At 48.6% G+C, this 22,918-nt stretch overlaps 1 protein-coding gene across 3 annotated transcripts in view; it reads right to left on the bottom strand.

Annotated features, from left to right (window-relative positions):
- Positions 1-12,053: 12,053 nt before the first annotated feature.
- Positions 12,054-22,918, bottom strand: part of LOC117701936 (protein FAM187B) — a 19,286-nt gene continuing 8,421 nt past the window's right edge. For 2 of the 3 annotated variants that reach the window (XM_076706336.1, XM_034493341.2), the window contains exon 2: positions 12,054-14,429. In XM_076706336.1, coding sequence (XP_076562451.1) covers positions 14,042-14,429 — 388 coding nt within the window. In that variant the 3' untranslated portion in view covers positions 12,054-14,041. Of the gene's footprint in view, positions 14,430-20,775; positions 21,492-22,918 lie in introns of those variants that run through there. The other variant, XM_034493340.2, reaches the window with a different exon arrangement.

Raw genomic sequence — 22,918 nt, 5'->3', positions numbered from 1 at the left:
GAGGTGAGGACAGAGGCTTGGGGACCAGTCTGGGATCTCAGAAACACGGCCTCCTAAGACCTGGACCTATTGTCTTAGTTAGGGTTTTACTGCTGTGAACAGACACCATGACCAAGGCAACTCTTATAAGGACAACATTTATTTGGGGCTGGCTTACAGGTTCAAAGGTTCAGCCCATTATCATCAAGGTGGGGGCATGGCAGCATCCAGGCAGACATGGTGCAGGAGGAGCTGACAGTTCTACATCTTCATCTGCAGGCCTCTAAGAGAAGACTGACTTCCAGGTAGCTAGGATGAGGGTCTTAAAGCCCACGCCCACAGTGACACACCTACTCCAACAAGGCCACACCTCCTAACTGTGCCACCCCCTGGGCCAAGCACATACAAACCATCACAGCTATTCAGCCAGGCAGAGCTCTCCAGAGGCAGGCTGAATAGCCACACCTCACCAGCTACGGGAAACATCTACAAGGCCTGTGCACAGCACGTGTCCCTCCTCTCCTCCTCCCACACAGGACGGTGCAAGTGCTAACCTTCCTTCACACCCGGAAACACAGAGACAAAGAAAGATAATGCTACCAAAAGCCTTGTACCAGGGGCCCCTCCATGTATTCTGTTCCTGAGCATCACCCAGCATCAAACCCTCCACAGTGAGGACTGCTGACTCATTCATTTCTCAGGCCCTCTCTTGACCTTGAGCCACTTGGAACCTGGCACAGGGAAGGGCAACGACCGTATAATCCTAAGGGCACCAGAGACACCAAGGATGGACCACACAGTCACCTGTCGCTGTGTGTGCCTAGCCTCCATCTGTAGAGCAGGGCTGTCGGTGCTGTTTGCTACAGAGTCCACCAAAGCCAGGTGAACGGCCTCATGGAACCTCACTTGGATTTCTTTTTATCACGGGAGCCCCTTAAATACCAGCTGTTGTGACAAATAGCACGTTAGCCTCCATAAAAGAAGTAAACTGGGGCAGAGCAACTCACGCCTGTAGTTATAGCTACTATTCTGGAGGTTGAGGTGGGGGTGGGGGTGGGGGGAGGGGAATCTTGAGCCAAAAGGTGGGTGACCACCCTGGGTGACATAATTAAACCCTATTTAAACAACCACAGAACAAGGAACAATGTAGGTGTGGGAATATACACCAGTAATTCCAACATTCCAGAGTCTGAAGTGGGTGAAATGGGGCATTCTGAGTTCAAGGATAACCTGGGCTAACATAGTGAGATGAGAGAGAGAGAGAGAGAGAGAGAGAGAGAGAGAGAGAGAGAGAGAGAACACTAGAAAGTAGAGAAAGAGGAGGAAAGACCACAAAGAGATAGGAAGGGCAACATTTTACCAACAAAGAGGGAAGCTAGAGAGATAGGTGAAGGAAAACAGGAAAGCCTGGCATGGGTGAAATATTTCCAGAGAATTCTGGGAGAAAGACTTCAGTCACCCTAAGGAGTTAATGGCCATTTGGTGATCAGAGGCTGTCACCGTTGCTGGTCAACGGTCTCTATGATTTCTGTTTCACCAGCCTATGGCCATGTGGCTATGGGGAATGAGGAAGCAACCACACCTCTCTGAGACTCAGTTTCCCCACTGGAAAACAGAGAGCACAGTCTTCACATCTGCAGGGTGGCTGGAGAATTTGAGCAGCCAAACTCCATCTTACCCCTGTGGAGCATAAGGCGACTTTCCACACGGAGATGCCGCTGTGTCCACCCAGCTCACGCTTGGCAGACAAATCAAAAGGCTATAAATAGACACGTCTCAGTTCTCATAAATGGGTTAAATATGACTTGGCATCCTGCCCAGGCTTCCTGTCAGGGCAGTAGGCAGGGACTGTTCTCTGCAGGGGGTCTGCTGGGTGTCAAGGTCACTTGCAGTGGAGAAGGCGGGGATTGGAACTATGTCTAGGTGATGTCCCTCCTAGACACAGGCTACTACCAGTCCTCTGAGCCCTGACCACAGCCCTGCCCAGTGACTCAGGCTGGGCCACTGGCCCGATTGCCTCTAGTCCAGCCTGCATTAGGTCAGCCTGTGTACAAATGAGTCCTGGGATTCTGGGCAGGCACTGGAGGAGGGGAAAGAAGCAGAAGGCACTGTGGTCTAGGTGAGCCTGGGCTGTCCTGGGATTCCCCCGCCCATCTGACTCCAGGAAGATTTCAGAAGTGGAGCTAGCCCCTGACACCCTGATATGCAGAAGTATATTCCTGACATGGTGCTGTCAGGTCCCCAGTGCCTGGGTTCCAGTCCCAGCTGCCTCAGTTTCTCCATCTGTGGAAGGCAGAAAAATAACAGTACCTCCTAACAGAGCAAAGGAATTCCTGGTTCTTGGCATGGGAGAGGGGTATGCCACTTCTACTTGTTTTGTTTGAATTTTGAGACACTGTCTTACAGTGGAACCTCTTGCTAGCCTGGGAATCACTATGTAGCTCAGGCTGGTCTCAAACTCATGAGGTCCACCTGAGCACTGAGATTAAAGGCATGCACTACCATACCCTGTGATGTTATTCATTTATTTTTATTTTTGTGTAGGTGTGTGTGTGTGTACATCTGCTTGTCTGTATGTGCCCAATGTGCAAACAATGTCAGAACATCCCAGAAAAGGATGTTGGATCCCCTGGAACTGGGGTTATAGATGATGTGAGCTACCCTGTGGGTGCTGGGAATCAGACCCAGGTCTTTGGTAAGAGCATCAAGTGCTCTTAACTGCTAAGCCAACTCTCCAGTTGTTATTTTGAAACAGGGTTGTATTGTAACCTAAGTTGACCTTGGCCTTGCAATTCTGACCCTCCTGGATGCTGGGAATATAGGTGTGTGACACTCTGCTTAGATTAATATGACCACTTTTTAGCTAGAACTACATGGTACTCAAAAGCAAGGACTATAACATAGATAAAGTGAGGGTGTGTCTGTAATGTCAGTGGTTGGTAGGTATAGACAGGAGGGCCAGGGGTTCAAACTGTCATCCTAGGCTATATGGCAAATTCAATGCTGGGCTATCTGTGACTGTCTCTGAAGCAGAAGATAAGCAAAGGAAGGTAAGATTCTAAAGCCACCAAATTGGGCTCAGTACCCAGATCCAATACTTCCAACTAGTGTACCCTTGGCTGTGGATTTAATTTCTCCTGCTAACCATCTGTAAAATGAGAATGCTGGTTATTTATGATGTGCTATGAAAATTAATACTCTGTTCTAGTTAGCCTTCATGTCAACTCCACACAGCCTAGACTCGTCTGAAAGAAACCTCACCTGGGGAACTGCCTGGATCAGATTGGCCTGTGGCCATGTCTATAGGGGTCTGTCTTGATTATTGGTTGATGTCAGAGGGAGCAGCCCACTGTGGGCGGCACCATCCCTAGGCATAAAAAGATCTAACTGAGCATGATGAGCCTGGGAGCAAGTCAGCAGTGTCCCTTCTCAAGCTTCTGCTGAGTTCCTACCTTGACTTCCCTCAATGGTGAACCTACAAGTGTAAGCCAAAGAACCTCCTTCCTCCCCTAAGCTGCTTTTAGTCAGAGTGTTTTGTTACAGCAACAGAAAGGAAACCAAAACACTCTGTACTTCAAACAGTACTCAGCACACAGTAAACACCCAGATATGGTTATGGATACTGCTGGTCATATTGATCTAAAGGTTCACTCTCTCTCTGTTGAGACTGCCAGGCCATGATGTAGCTGGAGCTGAGGAGGGATGACTTCGCTTCTCTCAGGAAGTGTCTGATTAACAACTAAGGCATGCAGGAAAACATGTGATAGGCAGATAGAGGGAGACAGCTAGGGAGACCTGAACATCTGGATCTAACTGTGCCTGACTTCTCTGCGAGCCCTTCTTAGCTTAACCCGTTTTGCTTGGATTTCTGTTCCATGTAGCACATGGATCCTGACCTATGTAGAAAGCTACTGAGGGGCTCTGCACATGAGTAAGGACCACATAGAAGGCAGGAGGGGCAGGGTAGGGACCCAGGTCAAGAACAACAGGTTGGTGGGGCAGTATGTCTGTTTTGAAGGTCCCAGCTGGGTCAACTTTTTTCCTATAGAGAGTGCCTGAAGAAGGCACACAGCCCCCCAACCTCCAATACAGCCTCACTGTGTGACACTGACCATTTGTCCCCCACAAGGAGGTGTCCATTTCCTCACCCTTGCGTCTGACATTATAAGTTGTCTGGCTAGCAGACTGTGCATGGGATTCAAGCCTGAGATGTGGGCAACTTCGCCACGTCTGACTATTCTCTTGGCCTCTTGCCATGACCTTGTGAATATGACCAGGTTAGCCTGTTGGGGAAATCTGGGGGACTGGATGGTCCCCACACAGGTGCCCGTGTACCCTCTTAAAGCACAGCCACCCAGAGATGATGATGTAGATGTGAAGGAGCTGGGCCAGGCCCTAAGAAGTGCCCAGATGTGTGACTCAGGTTTTCACCCTGTGACATATATACCTAAGAAAAACAGCTTAATGCCAGAGGGGAGCTGATTAGTTCACGGCAATCAGGAAAGGGAAAGAAGGGGGGACATGAAAGGGGAGGGGAGGAGAGGAGAAGGAAGGGGAGGGGAGGAGAAGGAAGGGGAGGGGAGGGGAGGTGAAGGAAGGGGAGGGGAGGGGAGGAGAGGAGAAGGAAGGGGAGGGGAGGGGCGGGGAGGAGAGGAGAAGGAAGGGGAGGGGAGGGGAGGAGAGGAGAAGGAAGGGGAGGGGAGGGGAGGAGAGGAGAAGGAAGGGGAGGGGAGGGGAGGGGAGGGGAGGGGAGGAGAGGAGAAGGAAGGGGAGGGGAGGGGAGGGGAGGGGAGGAGAGGAGAAGGAAGGGGAGGGGAGGGGAGGGGAGGGGAGGGGAAGGAAGGAAAGGGGAGGGGAAGGGGGAGGGGAGGGGAGGGAGGGGAGGGAGGGGAGGGGAGGGGAGGGGGGAGGGGAGGAGAGGAGAGGAGAAGGAAGGGGAGGGGAGGGGGGAGGGGAGGGGAGGGGAGGAGAGGGGGGGGAGGAGAGGAGAAGGAAGGGGAGGGGAGGGGAGGAAGGGGAGGGGAGGGGAGAGGAGGGGAGGAGAAGAAAGGGGAGGGGAGGGGAGGGGAGGAGAGGAGAAGGAAGGGGAGGGGAGGGGAGGGGAGGAGAGGAGAAGGAAGGGGAGGGGAGGGGAGGGGAGGGAGGGGAGGGGAGGAGAGGGGAGGGGAGGAGAGGAGAAGGAAGGGGAGGGGAGGGGAGGGAGGGGAGGGGAGGGGAGGGGAGGGGAGGGGAGGAGAAGGGAGGAGAGGGGAGGGGAGGGGAGGGGAGGGGAGGGGAGGGGAGGGGAGGGGAGGGGAGGGGAGGGGAGGGGAGGGGAGGGGAGGAGAGCAATTTGAATCTCCCAAAGACACTTTCCTAAGCAAGCTACTTCCTCAGACCAGACCCCACTTTCTATTTCCTCCATTTTCTAAGAACGTCATCTAGAACTCACGGCTGGAAAGATGGCCCAATTGATCAAAGTTCCTGCTCTGCCAGTGTGATGGCCTGAGTTTGAATCCCAGGACCCATGTTAAAAAGCTGGATTTAGCTGCCTATGCCTGAAGTCCTAGCGTGGTGGGCAGAGACTGGTGTTTCCCAAAAGTTCAACTGCCAGCCAGTGAGGCTGAAACAACAAGTTTCTGGTTTCACCATCAATCCTGCCTCAAGGCAATATGGAGGAAGAATGATAGAGAAAAAGCCCAAATTCTGCATACGTGCTGAAGGTTGTGCGCACCCACATGCTCACAATTTATGACATCATCCATGAATGAATCCACTCATCAGCTCAGGTCCTCATGACCCAGTCGCCTCCCTAGGGTGGCATCTGAAAGCTGGAGACCAGACCTCCTTGGAGACACTTCAGTCTAATGCAAACTACCAGCTGATCCCAGCCTGCAGCAAGTCAGCCTGCCCCATGATGGGGAAGCACTTTCCTACTATTTGAAGGAGGTAAATTTGGGCCGGGCTCTTATGTGGTAGTAGGTAAATAATACATCCAGCTCCTAGAAATGGAAACATTAGACTGCTGCCAGTACATCCTAGTTTGGCTATAACCTACCACCTAAACTCTATTAAGTAATACCCCATTCCCCTTTCCCCCATCCTCCCCAACATACACATTAGAAGTTGAGAATAGAAAAGAACAAAGCTGTGGTGGTGCACACCTTTAATACCAGCACTTGGGAGGCAGAGGCAAGTGGATTTCTGAGTTTGAGGCCAGCCTAGTCTACAGAGTGAGTTCCAGGACAGCCAGGGCTACAGAAAGAAACCATGTCTTGGGGGAAAAAAACGTCTTGCCTACAAGGTCATGCATCTGATAAATGTTAAAATAAACATGGAACTGGACATTTTCTCAACAGCTAAGAGTAGGCTCTGCTCTTGCAGAGATCCTAAGTTTGGTCCCCAGCACCCACATGGAGTTGCTTACAACTGCCTGTAACTCCATTTCCAGGGTATTAGATGCCCTCTTCTGGCCTTTGGGGGCACTGCAAGCATGTGGTGCACATAAATTCATGAAGCTACACATATACACACATAAAAATAGACAAATCTTTACAATAAACTAGACGAGCTGGAGAGATGGCTCAGTGGTTAAGAACACTGGCTGCTGGTGGCGCACGCCTTTAATCCCAGCACTTGGGAGGCAGAGGCAGGCTGATTTCTGAGTTCGAGGCCAGCCTGGTCTACAGAGTGAGTTCCAGGACAGCCAGGGCTATACAGAGAAACCCTGTCTCGAAAAACAAAACAAAACAAAACAAGAACACTGGCTGCTCTAGCAGAGGACCTGGGTTCAATTCCCAGCACCCACACAGCAACTCTCAACCACCTCTAATTCCAGCCCCAGGATATCCAATGCCCTCAGCTGGCCTCTTTGAGCACTGCATGCTCGTGGTGCACAGACATACATTCACATGCACGAATGAAAATAAATAAGAGTGCAGTGTTGGCATACACTCAGTCCAGCGCCGGGGAGACACACGCAGGTGGAGCGTCGTGAGTTTAGGGCTAGCCTGATCTACATACTAAGTTCTGGGTCTCCTAGGGCTACATAGCAAGATCCTGTCTCAAAAAATGGAATAAGGAATCTCAAAGGGAAATTTTAAAACAAAATTACCATGAGGCTGGGAAGATGGCGGAGCAATTTCGAGCCCACACTACCAAGGACCTGAATTCAGTTCCTAGAACTCAAGCTGGGTTGGTCACCACAACCTATAACTCCTGCACCAGAGGGATCTAATAACTCTGGTGTCTTTGGGCACCTGCACTCACTCGATCCAAACACAGGTATGGGAGAAAGATGGAAAATAGGACAGGGGATGTGACCTGTTTAGAAGTGGTTCTTTGGGGCAATTCCAGCCTCCATTGTCACAATACTAGCAGTCCAGTTCAGCAGTGTCAGGATTCCAAACATGAATCAGCAGCAGTGGCATGACACAGCAGAAAGGCCAGGCTGCTGCTACATCAGCAGGAGTCAGTGGGAGCCACCCAAACCAGCCAGGATGCCAGAAGTTCCCCGCTGTGCCTCTCTCAACGAAATGGAGATCAGCCAGCGAAGACCAACAAAGAACTGCACAGCTTAGCCACGCAAGTGTCCCTCACTGTCTGCTGAGTCCTATTAATACTCTCTCCAGATGTCACATGTCCTCCCTCTGGTCTAGCCTCAGCAAAACACCATGTGAGTCAGCATCACAAGACACAACCAGAAACTTCTACTTCACTTACACACACGTGTGCACGCACACACACACACACATAAAAATAGTTTAAAAAAATTTAAAAACACAGTAAGCCAGATGTAAAGTGTGGCAATGAGGCCACGCATGGATTTTTGTTGAGAAAAAGATAAATGTAAGTAATGTAAGTAAGCTACAGAGAAACAGAAAGTTCTGGTCAGTGCATAGGCCCGTGTCAGGGTTTATTACCTGTTCTCTGTGCTCAGTCACCATACATGCCACTGTAAGCTGACACCTTACACCTTCCAAAATCCTGACCGTCAGTCCCAGGCCCCACCCTGGAGATGCTGTGTTAGGCTGCATTGAGCCCCCGCGCCCCATCCCATGTGGCCTTAAAACTTTATTTTCTTGGATGCAAGCCACCACCTTGTAGACAAGTCGGGGTTGCCCTACTGGAAAGACCACACTGAAGACTCAGTGAATGGCACCCAACTCCCAGATGAGGGAACCCTGCCAAGCTCAGGGAGAGGGAGCCTGTGAGGGCTAACTTATCAACCTGATTGGATAAAAACCTAGGAGATTAGTGGGCCCACCTCTGAGTGTGTCTGTGAGGATATTCCCAGGGACAGACTGTGAAAGGTCTGACCTAACCCCATGGTTTAACCAATGGAGAGATTCAACATTTAAACAGAGGGAGCAAGAGAAGTGGCTCAGTGGTTAGCGCTCAGAGCGCTGGCTGAACTTCTGGCTGAACCACCCACATTGGACAGCTCACAACCACATGTAACTCTAGTTGTGGGGATTTGGCCATCCTCTTCCAGCCTCGTATGGCATCTGCACGCATGTGACATACAATACACACATACATACTTTAAAAAATTAATACACTCTTGAGAGGTAAGTGTGTGGGGCATGTGGAACCATGTCACCAGACAGAAAAACTGGTACAGTTGAGCAGATTAAGAAACCCCGGCAATTCTCATAATTGAGAATGGTAGGCGTTTGAATCTGCTCCTGGCCAGATTTCTGTCCTGGAGCATGTGACCATGACACTCTACTAAGAGGACCTTGGCAACTGGTCACATAGCATAGAGCGCAGAGTTCTCCATGCTAATGAGGTATGTAGATTGGCCCTGAGGGTTTGGCCAATAAGCTTCCCTCCCTGGACATTCCTTCCTGTAAAAGGTCTTTAATCTCTGGTCCACCGTAAGTCATATGCATCCATTTTCCACCATAAACAAACATTTTGGACAAGCAAGGAGTGTCTTTCTCATCCAGAACCACCTTGAGGGGGAAGCCTTTGTTACCCAGCCTATCCCCACTGGCCTGGGCTCCTGGCACTCACCCTGAGCTAAGCCAGATCCTCCCCCCACCCCCACTCATCTCAGGCCTGTGGGCTTGTTCTCAACTCCTTGTAGTTCCCAGCGGCATCTGGGTGCCCACCTGGGCTGGGGCCCCCAACTTAGGCTGTGTTCTGCCTCCCCTGAGTGATTTTGGCATGCCATGAGCCAGTGCCCTGATGGTGGCAAAGGAGGATCATAACAAAGTGCCCCCACATTTCGTCCCCCCGCCGCCCCCCCCCCAGAGGCATCTCAGCACTGCAGATCGCAGACCTGCTGTAGTTGGTGCCTGGTTGGAGAAAATGAACACTGTGGGGGTTGGGGGGCAGTGTTTGAGGGGTGTTTCTTACCCTCCCTGTTCCTCTCTACTTGCTGTCTGACAGGAGGGTCACATTCCTGTGGTACCCTTCTCCCAGCAACGGAGCCAACAAGCCTTGGAACCTCTGAAGTCAGTAGCCAAAATAAACTGGATATCTTGTAAATTCTCTCAGGTATTTGTCTCAATGACAGAAAAAATAAAATCTACCCAGAGTTGTTGATCAGAGAAGCACGCACATTCCCAGAGGGACGTCCCAATGATTTTGTAAATGTGTGAAATGTATTTTTATTGTTATTTGAAACCTCTTGAGGTGTGTTTGACTTTGCAGCCACAGCTGACCTATGACCCGTTTACCCACGGGACAAGGAATTGTCCGTTCTGGGTCTCCACCTCCGCCCTAGTCTGTCCCTGTATAGTTATGGAATCCCTATGTTCCCGCTCTTTCAAAAGTTGGGCCTACCACAGGGAAATAGATTTCTGACCTAGGACTCTGTTTAGCTAATTAGAGAAAAAAAATATTAATTTTATGAAAGTAGTAAGAGTTTTGGAAGGAACATGTGTCAGTTAGGGTGTGCCAGGCTCTGCTGTGGTAACAAAGATCTCCCATGTCTTACAATCACACCAGGTTATTTCCTGGGTGCCACAGCTGTTGTGGGTTGGCTGCAATTCTGCTGCATGATTAGCAAGAGAACCCTGGGTTCGTTCTCTCTCTCTTCTCTCTCTCTCTCTCTCTCTCTCTCTCTCTCTCTCTCTCTCTCTCTCTCTGTCTCTCTCTGTCTCTCTCCCTCCTCCCCTCCCTCCCTCTCTGTCTCTGTCTGTCTCTCTCTCTCTCTCAGTTTTAGTCTGAAAGTGTCTTGTGTTAACCCTTTTGTACCATAATGAGGTCAGAAATCACCACCCTATCCTATGCTGAGGAGGTAGAGAGCCAGGGAGAACTGGGAGCTTCCCCACTGACTGTTGTAAAATTATTGGTGTGGTGGATAGTCTCCATGTTGTCGGCAGAACTCATTTCTTGCTGTCTATACGACTGAGAGGTCAGGCTGCTTGCTGGCCATCAACTAGAGGCCATGGTGAAGTCCCAGAGGCCACTTACAGTTCCTGTGGTCCATAGCTCTGCAGTTCGTCGTCACACGGTTGATGAGGGAGTTGGCCTTCTTACTGTGACAAAACACCTGAGATCATCAACTTATCAAGAGAGAAGGTTTATTTGTGGCCAACAGTTCCAAAGGCCTGGGTGCAGGGTTGATTGGCTCAGCTGCTTCTGGGCCAGTAGCAAGGCAGTTAGGCAAGGGCACGTGACACAGGAAGTTGCTTACTTCCTAGCAGCTGAGAAGCAAAATAATGGAGAAGCACCAACAGCCTTTCAAAAACAACCCTTTTCCCTCTAAAGGTTCCACCATCTCCCAGTGATGTCATAGGCTGGGTGCCAGGCTTTTCCAGGTGACTGTGGGGGGCATAGATTGAAACCACAGCAGCTGTACATGGCATCAAGCCATCAGACGCTCTGTAAAAGTCTGAGACAGAATTGTGCAGTGCCACATCATCGTGACAATGACAACCTTTGTCAGAAAATCAGAAGCAAGGGGACAGTCAGAAAGACAGTTCAACAGTTATGAACACTAGCTGCTCTTTCAGAGTTCTGATTTCTAGTACCCACATGGCAGATCATAGCTGTCTGTCCTGTAGTCCCATGGAATCCCATAGCCTCTTCTGGTGTGAAGACATCCATGCAGATAAAGCATCTATAAAATAATGCATGCTATAAAGTCAGAAGCTAGGAAGCTACTCTCCTCATTTCTGTAACACAATGCCTGACAAAAAGCAACTTCAGGAAAGATTCAGAAAGACACGGTGGCAGCAGCAGGTGGCAGCTGGTCACATTGCATCTGCTTGTTTTCCCCCTTTCTGTCATCTGGAAACCCAGCCCCTGGAGTGGCAGCCACCCACAGTTAAGAGTTAGGTTTCACCGGAAATCCCTTCACAGACTCACACAGAGGTAAGTCTCCTGGGTGACTCTAAACCCATCAAGTTGACAGCCAAGCTCAACCATCATGTCTAGGGCACCAGGAGATGGGAAGTCACAGAGGTCCCATCGGATACTAAAATCTTCCACTTTGGTTAGGAGCCTGCAGTGCTGTGTAGATGGGCCACTAACTGAATGAAAAGACTTCAGTTGGTTGTCACTGTTCTTTCTCAGGCTACCACAGTGGGGGCTACTGCAGGTGGAGGATACCTGGGGGTTCCTGCTGGGGAGGGTGCTGATGTGTGTGTCGCCATGAACAATAAACTCTTAGAAACCCACAGACTACTGGGGCCAAGCGTGCGACCTTCGTGGAGGACGTCCCTGCAGCTTTTTCCCACACGCGCGCTTGTGTGTGTGTGTGTGTGTACAGGTATGTGTGCAGATGTTTGTACAGGTGAGTGTGCAGGTGTGTATATACTGGTGTGTGTATACAGTTGTGTGTACAGTTGTGTATATACAGGTGTGTGTGTGCAGAAGTGTATGCACAGATGTGTATATGGGTATATGTGCAGGTGTATGTACAAGCGTGTATATACAGATGTGTGTGTGGTGCATGTGCAGGTATGTGTGTGTACAGGTGTGTGTGCAGGTGTATGTGTACAGGTGTATGTTCCCATGTACATAGAACACAGTGTCCTGTGCCTTCTCTCTCTCTCTCTCTCTCTCTCTCGCTCTCGCTCTCTCTCTCTCTCTCTCTCTCAAACACACACACACACACACACACACCTTATTCCCTTGAGACAGGGTCTTTCACTGAACCCAAAGTTTGGCAGCCAAAACCCCATACACTCCTGTGTAACTTGAGCCCCAGTTCTGATGTTATAGGCACACAATGGTCACATCTACCTTTTTTTTAACATAGAACCAAACCAAGTCCTCCCGATCTTACCCACTGAGCCATCTTCCTAGCCCCTGAGATCTCTATTGAGTGACCCATCCATTACCCACCCTTTTTCCAAGCTCAGCGTATGACCCCAGTCCTTAATGTACCTTCTGTGCCTTAATGTCCCCAGCTATAAAACAAGAGGCAGCTGATAGTAACAACTGACTAGCGGTGGCTTGCGGGGACATGATGTTTATGGAAAAGTTTATGTTTTGGCACATGAAGAGGGCCAAAAGTGTTGACTATTTTTATCATTGTTATTCTCAGCTTCTGATTCCCCAGCCAGTCCCAACTGACTCTCGAGAACCTTCTCTCATTCTGCAGGAACCTTTGAGTCTGTGGTGTGTCACGTGAAGCCTTTGGTGTGTGATACATGGAGGGAGCATTACCCTGTTTTCCTGGGCCTACATTCTGCCCTGGGAGCCCTTCTTGTGTGCTCTGTCAAGACTTCACCATGCAAATTTAGGGCAATGAGTCTTAAAAGGCATTAATATTTCATAGCTCTTGTGTTCTGCTAAACCCTGTGTGTGGTTTCTGGGAACAGCCAGGCCCAGCCGTTCCTGCTGATCAGCTGAGCTGGGCCCAGCATCTTGTCCCAGAGCGATACTGGAGGCTCTTCCCTCACAAGAATCTGGAACGATAACATGTGTCTAAGCTATGGGGATGGTGTGTGTGTGTGTGTGTGTGTGTGTGTGTGTGTGTGTGTGTGGTTGTCTGTGACATAGTAGAGGAAGATGCCCTGGAGGACAAGCAGGGAAAAGCAGCAGGGATCCAGTGCAGGCCGAGAAGGAAGGAGGTGATGCTCGGAGATGCCCATGTGTGTCCTCCATCTTGTCCCTGGAAGAGAGGGCTGAATGCTGAGGACACAATATACAATGGAGACACCTGTTGTGATGCTACTAATATCCCTGTTCAGTTGACAGTTTGGGAGGAGAAAGGAAGACCTGGACTCAGGAAGCTTGGGAAGTTCCATGATTCACAAGACCCTCCCCGCAGCTGCACAAACAGCGATCATTCTCTGGGGAAGAGCAGACTTTTCGGTGAAGCCGTCTACAAGTTGCACAGAAAGTCTAAGGAAGCAGCTTTCATGCGTGATCTCATGACATCATCCTATGCGTGATCTCATGACATCATCCTATGCGTGATCTCATGACATCATCCTTGCTGGACCTTTGGGTGATGCAGCTGCTTTAGACTCACCCTTGCTCATATAAGCACCCCCCATCCTTCTGTTTGTTTGTTTGTTTGTTTGTTTGTTTGTTTGTTTTTCGAGACAGGGTTTCTCTGTGTAGCCCTGGCTATCCTGGAACTCACTCTGTAGACCAGGCTGGCCTCGAACTCAGAAATCCGCCTGCCTCTGCCTCCCAAGTGCTGGGATTAAAGGCGTGCGCCACCACTGCCTGGCTCCCCCCATCCTTCTGTAAGGAACCCCAATAAACTCACTAGTTCACCAAACCAGTTTTATGTAGTCATTTCTTTAGTCTGCCATTAGTATCTGATCTGGGATAAATATAGATGGTTGTTTACACCTCCCCAGAGAAAGTCACACCACATACCCTGAGAAGGTTCTGTCCTTCCCCTTTCTCTTTCTGAAGGACCCAAGAATTCCAAATCTCCAATGACTAGACAGACTTGCCTCAGTTTTCCTATATGTACAGTGGGGGTAATCAATAGATTAGCCGAGTAGGACACAGAACAAGGAGTGAAGTGGCCACTGGATTTCGATCCAGGTCTGTGTTAGCTCACACACCTCCAGGACCTCATGTGATGCTGCCTATGGATGACTAGAGCTGAGGATGGGACAGTGGAGAGATACCAGGTCCTCTTGGCTACAGAAGGCTCAGTTTATTTCACCAGGAGGACCTGATTCCTCTTCTTGCCACAGATAGGACGGAAGACCACCTTACAGAGAAGCCCTCCAATGGCCAGTACAGAGACAATAAGCAGCATCAACTTCAGCCCCCTGAGAACGGAGTCTGCCTTGCCTGGCTGGATCCTGGACTGCCAAGGCTCCTGGGCTTTGGATTGTCTCTCAGCCTCCAGCAGATACACAGCGGGTGTGGGGTTGAACTGGGCTATGAGTTCCTGCTCCACAAAACATCTGTAAGTGGCTGGCTGGAAGATCTTCAGATGCTGGCCACCGCTGTGCAGGTCCATGATGGTGCTGATCTCCTGGCCAGAGAGCTGGTTCTGCCATGTCAGAGAGCTGTCATTGGCTTCCCAGTGGACTGGCCTGCATGGGAGGAACATAGGGTCAAAGTTCAGGGTCCTGGAGAGAACAGCTTCATGTTCCCTCCACGGAACACTATAAAAGTTAACAGTGAGCTGCTCAGGAAGAACGGCCTGGGAAGCGTCTACACCTCGACCTCTGACTGGCTGGGTGGCCTGAGCCAAGGACACTAGTTTCTTGAATAACCCTCCTAAACATCACAATTCGTCCACAAGGCCCAGGCTAGCTAGACCTAGGTCTTGAGCTGGAATGGTGACCACCCAAAATCTATGCATTTCCCAGAATCTCAGAATGAAACCTTATTTTGAAACTGGGTCTTTGTCAATGTGTTGCAATGACATCATATTGGGGGGGGGGGTAGATTGACCTTGAGGTCTAATATGTCCGGTGACCTTTTAGAGCCAAGGCAGATAAAGATACCCGGGATGAAAGCCAAGAAAAGATGGAAAGGAGATGAGCAATGAAGCTTCCAGGCCAGGAATGTCAAAGAGCCTCTGGTTCTCACAGAAGCTAGAAAAAAATCAGGAAAGGATGCTACCCAGCATCTGAGAGTGTGAGAAGGATTAGCCGCTGCTCCCTACCCAACCCCCGACAGCTTGCTTCTGACTTCCAGGCTCCAGAGTAGTGAGGAAATAGAATTATTCATTATTAATATTATTATTGTTGTTGTTGTTGTTGTTGTTATCATATCATTATTTGGTTTTGAGACAAGGTCTTATTATGTAGCCTTGGCTAGCCTGGAACTCACAGGGATCCACTTGCCTCTACCTCCCAGTGCTAGGATTAAAGGCGTGCACCACCACCGCCCGGCCAGTTCTATTATCTTAAGCTGTAGTACTTTGTGCTGGTAAGTGAATACAACTCATGGTCATTGAATTTCTCATTTCAGGGCCAGCATATCTAGGAAAACAAATTAAGGAAGCCAGGAAGTGGAGAGGAATGGGAAGGAGGTAGAGACAACTCCATCTCTCTTGGGCACACCCCATTGACCTACTTCCTACAGCTCAGTCCCCAATTTTTCTACCATCTATACATTAGTGCCATTCAATTATGACTCTGTCAAGGAATTAATCTTAGGACCCGGTCACTTCCCTAAGACCTGTCAGTTAGTAACCAAGCCGGCAACACATGGGCTCTTGGCAGGGGGAACCTTCATAGCTAAATAGTAACAATTCATATTCAACCCTCAACAATTCATGCTCATCCTAAAGCCAAGTGTGTCCATTTAATCCATACCTGAGAGTCCCCAACAGTTACGTGTGTTCATGTATGTGTGCATGTATGCATACAATTGTGCACGTACATGCATACATGTGTATACATGAATGTGAGGCCAGGGGTCCATGTCTGGTATCTTCTTCAATCACTGTTTACCTTTATTTTCTTTTAAGGCTTCATTCATTCATTCATTCATTCATCCATCCATAATTTTTATGTGTTTGAGCGTTTTGTCTCTGTCTATGTGTATGCACCACACGTGTGCCTGGTTTGCCAGATCATTAGATCCTCTGGAACTGGAGTTATAGACAGTTCTGAATAGCTACATGGGCGCTGAGAACTGAACCTGGGTCTTATGAAAAACCACAAGTGTTCTTTAACTGCTGGGCCATCGTGTGTGTGTGTGTGTGTGTGTGTGTGTGTGTGTGTGTGTGTGTGTACACATGCCGAGTGCAGGCAGCAATCGCCTGTGCGTGTCTGTGTGTGCACGTAGCTGAAGAGCAAGGTCCCTCTGGAGCTGGAGTGACAGGTAGTGGTGAGCCACCAGACATGGCTGCTCAGGGTCAGACTCAGGTCTGACAGAATAGTAAGCACTCTTTACCACTGAACAATTCCTCCAGCTCCTCGACCTTTATTTCTTGAGATAGAGTCTCTCCAAAATTCTGCTAGGCTGGCTAGCCAGTGAGCTTCAAGGATCCCACCTTGAAGCTGCCACACCCACTTCCAGAGCCATTGTTGCACATGTATGCTCTCAGGCCTGGTGGGTGTTGGGGATTTGATCTCAAACCCCCATGCTTGCCCAGCAGGCATGTTATGGATAGTGTGGCCCCAATATGGAGCTTTCAGACAGCAAGGCTGAGGGTAAGGGAGCCAACAGAGGCCAATTGTTGAGGGCTGTTAGTGCAGCAGCAGCAGCAGCAGCAGCAGCAGCAGCAGCAGCAGCAGGGGCAAAAGAAAAACTTACTCTGCTAAGACTTCCCTCCCCAATATAACTGACAGCCAGAGGCAGGAGCAGACAACCTGAGTGTGTCATCCCTGGGACACAGACAATTTTCCACACCTCTGTAGAGACCAAAACCAGAGCAGACCTGACTTGGAACTTTTAGCAATTTTAGCTAGGTCCAGAGTTCTTCCTTCTCCAATCAGGTCTGACAACTCTACCTTGATTAGTCTTATTTCCACATTATTTGCATATGTACACTCAGACCCAGCCAGTGCCCTGGTACCTGTCTGAAATCAGCCTCTCTGAAGTTTTACCAACAGCATGGCTGCAGGAGTCAACAGAAGAGAGAGAGAGAGAGAGAGAGAGAGAGAGAGAGAGAGAGAGAGAGAGAGAGAGAGAGAGAGAGAGAATATTGTCTCTCCAAGACTCCTGGGAGCACACGAGCTCACTTCAAGATTGGCAGTGGCTGCAGGCAGAGGGACTGTTGCCTACCTCAGCTTCCAAGACCCCCAGACTCTGTTGAATTTCTGCCTTCAGTGGCTTCCCATCCTCCAAGATCCACTACTTCTGAGACCAACAGTGCCATGCTTTGAGACCTGCTGCTACAGAGACCTGCAAGTGCTCTTAACCTCTTATGGGCTCCTCTGACCTTGCTGGATGTTTCTTCTGACCATGTCTGTCTACATTCTGACACTGACAGAGAACACCACAGTTAGACTCAATTATTCTTGAACCACAAACTCCATAAAGCCAGGTCTTCCTTCCCACTCTGGTCTCTCTAACCTGAACCTCTGTTTTACTCCAAGTACCTTCCTCCAGATCCTTGAGAATCTTAAGGGCCCAGAGAAGTCAGCTACACTTCTTGTGTGAGCAACCCAGCTTTGGTGGTTTTAGGACTTGAGCTCCACAGAATGTGTATCTCTCCAGCACTGACAGTTGTGATGCTATTTCTCAACCTCTGCATTATGGGGCCATCACACACTCAGAGATCCTCTGGTACTGGCTACCATGGCTCAGATCAATGGTTTCTGTAGAATTCAGACCATCTTTATCTTCCAATTGCCTTCCCATGGTGGATGGTTGTGTGTGTGTGAAGCCTGAATTGCTTGTGTGAGCACAACTTTTTAAGAAAATGTCTCTCCGCAGTTACTGCCTTGTGTGTGGTCACACCGCTGGGACTTGTTTTGGTCTCTTATGCCAGCATTGTTAAGGGCGTGCTGAGGAGAGGACCTACAGAGGACAAGGGGAAGGCCTTTGGGACTTGTGGGTATCACCTCACTGTTGGGCTCTTACTCTTCAGAGGTACATAACATCTGTCTACACTCAACCTCAAAACAAGTTTGCAGAGAATCACCAGAAACCCTTCCTCCTGCTTATCCTGTAGTGACACCCTCTCTCAGTCCTCTGATCTACACCTTGAGGAGTCAGAATCCAGTGGGTGATAAAAAATATTGGTGGCTAAAGACTCAAGTGAGGGAGAAGGAACACCTCGTGCGCACCTTGGTCTTGGGGGAAGATGATGTTTTTAAGCCTTATCTAATTAGGGTTTTGATCAGCCTGAAGAGATGGCTCAGTAGGTAAGAACACTGGCTGTTCTTCCACAGGACCTGGGTTTGGTTCCCAACATCCACATGGCAGCTCACAAACATTTGTAACTCCAGTTCTAAGGGATCCAGTGCCTTCTCTGTCCTTCTTAGGCAGTACAAACACACACACGGTGGTGCACATACATATATGTACATACATGCAGACAAAATACTCATACATATCAGATAAAAACAAATCTTTTAAAAGAAAAGGTATAACAGCCTATTGGGAAATCACTGTGGCCTAACAGTTTCCCGAATTTCAGTGATATCTACTCTTGCTCTCTACAGAAGGGGGTGTCAGGCTTGGAGAGATGGTTCAATGGTTAAGAACACTAGGTGCTCTTTCAGAGGACTGAAATTAGATTCCCAGCACCCACATGGCAACTCAAAACCATCTATAACTCCAGTTCCAGGAGACCTGACACTCTTCTGGTTCCCAAGGGCACACCCATACACACACACACACACACACACACACACACACACACACACACACAGTGCACATACATAGGTGCAGACAAAACAACATACAAGAAAAGACGTCTTTTAAAAAAAAATCCAGACGCATTTTCTGGGATTCTATTAACTTGGGCCTGCTTCTGATCATTCTCGAATACAAAGGAGGTGTGACCACTGACAGATGGGGAGGATATGATCTGTGAGGGAGAAGCCGAGTCTCTGTGCATCCTTCTTCAGCCCAAAGTAGCTTTCCGTCCCCCTCCTTTTGGAGAAAGGATCTCACTATGTAGCCCCAGCTGGCCTGGAACTGGCTATGTAGATCAGGATGGCCTCAAACTGAACAATCTGCCTGGCTGTGCATCCCCAGCGATGGGACTGGACATGTGTACCACTATGCTGACTCAGCTTGCAATCCCTTCTGATCAGCCCTTTGGTGTAACACTGTACTCTGACACAGTACACACACACACACACACACACACATTAAGTATTGCTACTAATTCTGGATATTTAAATATCACAAAAGTACATTAATAACAACAAAAATGTTTCTTCTTGTCACCTAGGGCATATTTTAACATCATTTTATAGAATCCGTGACTTTTATAGAATTCGTGTTGACTACAATGACTTTATTTGTTCTAATAAAATGCTTAATAGTCTTAGCACTTTTTTCCTTTTCATGTGTTTGTATGTGGTGTTTTCACGTCTGTGTCTTAAGTATTCACCTATGTGCAGATGCATGCACGTACGTGTTTGTGTGTGTGCCCAAAATTGATATCAGAAATCTTTTTCAACTTTTCTCCTGCTTTGTTCATTGAAGCAGGGTCTCTCAGTAAAACCCAGAATTCATTGATAGAACTCTCTTTAGCCAGGGATAAGCAGGCTACTACCTTTCTCCAAGGACTCCCTGTCTCCACTTTCCATGGCTTAAAGAACAGGAGAGCCACCACATCCACACAACATTCATTTGGATTCGAAAGATTCGGACTCCTGTCTTACAGATTACACAGAGAATGCTTTAACTGTTGAGATATCTTCCCACTCTCAGTTTTGACCACCTTAAAAAAAATGTAAAACTTGTGAAGCATAGGTAGGAGATCTCTGTGAGTCTGAGGCTAGTCTAGCCTATATTAGTTCCAGGATAGCCAGGGCAACATAGTGAGACCCTGTCTCAAAAAGAAAGCAAACCAACCAACTAAACAAACAAATAAAACAAACTGTCCACTTTGGGGACCAGAGAGATGATTCAGTGGTTAAGAACACTTCTGCTCTTGCAGAGGGCCCAAGTTTGGTTCTTAGCACTCATGTCAGGGGGCTCAGTATTGCCTAATTCAAGCTCCAGAGAATCCAACCTCTGCAGCTAATTCAGTTAATGTACACATAACCACAAGCATACAGACACATACATGCAATTAAAAAGAATCGGAAATGATATTAAATTTAAAATACTCACATTGCTTTCAATACATTCACCATGCTAGCTCACAAACCTCTTAACTCTCCTCGCTCTTAGACACATTACATCTAACCACAAACTACTTCATAAGTAATGTTCCATTTAAAATGCTTTTAACAGAGAGTAATCCTACAGATTCCTTTATGTGAATATTACAAGCTGGGCTAAACTACCAGAGTAAAGCAGAAAAGCAGGACTGAACTGGAAGCCCTCAGTGAGGCAACAGGAGCCTTGACAGAAGCCTGCCCTTTGTTCAGACCAGCACCCTGCATGTGTCGACCAGCACCCTGCGTGGTGTCAACCATATTCACATTCCAGAGAAAATTTCACTGATCTATTTGGAAAGCCACATTGCCAGTGAGCAGCAGGGTTTCCTGAGTCTTTGAAGAATCTTATCATTTCAAACAATAAATAGAGGAAATTAGTAAGCGTGAGACTCTTAAGAAAGCAAAGCAAAACAAAAAACCAAAAAAAACTCTCTTCCCATAGAATCAGTGGTTTTCTGGACACGCATTCTTGCTGTATGTTTCAGATTAAAGAGATGTGTCAGTATCTTTGCCTTCATCATGGCTTTCAACAGACTGACCTACTAAGAAGCCCCTGCTGGCCTGGCACAGATTCACCATGAGGAACCCTGGGGGCGAGGGGCCAGGGGCAGAGCTGGCGTAAAGGTCCCGTCACCTGTAGATAGATGCAAAGGGACAGGTGAGCCATGCAGATTTGGACTCCTCCATGAACCTGAAGTTATCGAAGATGATGTAATCTCCACCCGTCAGATGGCCTTGGCATGTCACATGACAGATTTCCACCTGCATCTCAGGCCTTACTCGGGCGTAAAACACATTCGTGCCTCCCAGGTAGAGCCCACAGGGTACAGGCTCCTCCAAGGGCTCCTTGATGTAGCAGTAACCCAGGCGTTTGCGCTCTCCCAGTGTCTCGCAGTTACTGCATCTCTGCCAAGGTTCCCACTGGGTATACACCACCTCTCTGTGGCCCAGGTTCAGTGTCTCGTTCCTTAGGGGCTTCTGGTTCAGGTTTTTATGCGTGGCATGCAGCCTAGTGATATCTTGAAAATCAATCTTGTAACTGGTCACTTGAGTTCCATTCTTGTCCTGGCATTGGTAGAGGCCCGTGTTGGAGGGTGATGGGTTTTGGATATGGAGACCACCTTCTGGGCTCTTTCTTATATTGGAAACACTAGATAGGTCAATGGGCTTCCCATCTCCGTTGGGCCCAGAGAATAACCAGTGTGTATCGGAGACAGCGCATTCCAAGAGAACATCATTGTTGGAGAGGAGGGCCAGGAAACAAGCCTTGGCCTCAGGACAGCTGACAGGAATGTGGGGCCCCAACACTGGGAGAGCAAAGCTGAGCAGTATCCACAGGATGGTAAGCATGGTGGACTGGGAAGATGACTGTGCACTGGCCACCAGCCTGCATATTGTGAGGTCACTCATGAACTCAAGCCTTTCAATCTTTGGCAGTGAGGTGAACCGAGAGGCTACGAGGCCACCAACTCCCTTTGTGACAAGTTGAAATATAATTTGCCTAGTCTGGCCTTTCTCCTCACTTGCTATGCCAAGAGGGGAGTTTCAGGCCCAGGCACATGTGAACAGATTAAAGAAACAACTGTTTCTACCTGTGAAGACTGTGTCCCAGACACAGCCTCACTGCGTAACCCTGGCTGGCCCGGAACTCATTGTGTAGCCCAGGCTGGCCTTGAACTCACAGAGACCTGCCTGGCTCTGCGTCCTGATGGTGGGATTAAAGGTATGTGTCACGACACTCTACTTTTAAAAATCATCTTATTTGTGTGTGTGTGTGTGTGTGTGTGTGTGTGTGTGTGCGTGTAAGAGAGAGAGAGGGAGACAGAGAAAGAGATATATACACAGAGGGGGAAGGAGGAGGGAGGGAGTGGAGAGAGAGAGAGAGAGAGAGAGAGAGAGAGAGAGAGAGAGAGAGAGAATGTGTCCTGTGTGTGTACAGGACCTGGAGAGCAGAAAAGGATATCAGACCCTGGAATCTGATACAGTTATGAACCTCCATGTGGGTGCTGGGAGCCAAACTCAAGTCCTCTGGAAAAGCAATCAGTGCTCTTTGCACTGAGCCATCTTTTCAGCCCCAATCCTGGGAGGTCTTTTTGCTTTTTTTTTTTTTTTTTTTTTTTTTTTTTTTTTTTTTTTTATGTGTATAGGTGTTTTACCTATACCTATGTCTGTATACCACATGTGTGCCTTAGGAAGCCAAAAGAGGGCATTGCATTTCCTGGAGTCACAGAACCAAACACAGGACCTCTAGAAAAGCAGCCAGTGCTCTTAACCATTGAGCCATCTCTCTCTGACACACTTTTAAAAAAGATGTATTCATTTAATATACAATGTTCTGTTTGTACATATGCCTGCATACCAAAAGAGGGCACAAGATCTCATTATAAATGGTTATGAGCCACCATGTGGGTGCTGGGAATTGAACTCAGGACCTCTGGGAAAGCAACTGGTACTCTTAACCTCTGAGCCATCTCTCCAGCCCAACATACTCTTACATCTTAACCCTGTGGATAGAGCAGGGACCAAATTCTTGCTGTCATGGTTCTGACTTCCTATATCTCTCTTCTCACCCCACTCATGTTAACTTCTGCCCTGTTTTCCAGAGCATCCCAGCCAAGCAGAGGCAGGCCTGCTTCAGGACCTTCACAGAGATTGGTCCCTAGCTCTTCCTCCAAGATATCTGCAAAATGCATCTTAAAGACTGCTCGCAGTTTCTTCCACCCTGCAATCCTTTCTTAAACATCTTCTCAGACTGGCCTAGATCAGTGTCACCTATC

This window comes from Arvicanthis niloticus, unplaced genomic scaffold, assembly GCF_011762505.2.
Source record: "Arvicanthis niloticus isolate mArvNil1 unplaced genomic scaffold, mArvNil1.pat.X pat_scaffold_343_arrow_ctg1, whole genome shotgun sequence".
Taxonomy (NCBI): Eukaryota; Metazoa; Chordata; class Mammalia; order Rodentia; family Muridae; genus Arvicanthis; species Arvicanthis niloticus.
The sequence above is the reverse complement of the archived record's forward strand: the minus strand, read 5'-3'. Positions and strand labels throughout refer to the sequence as shown.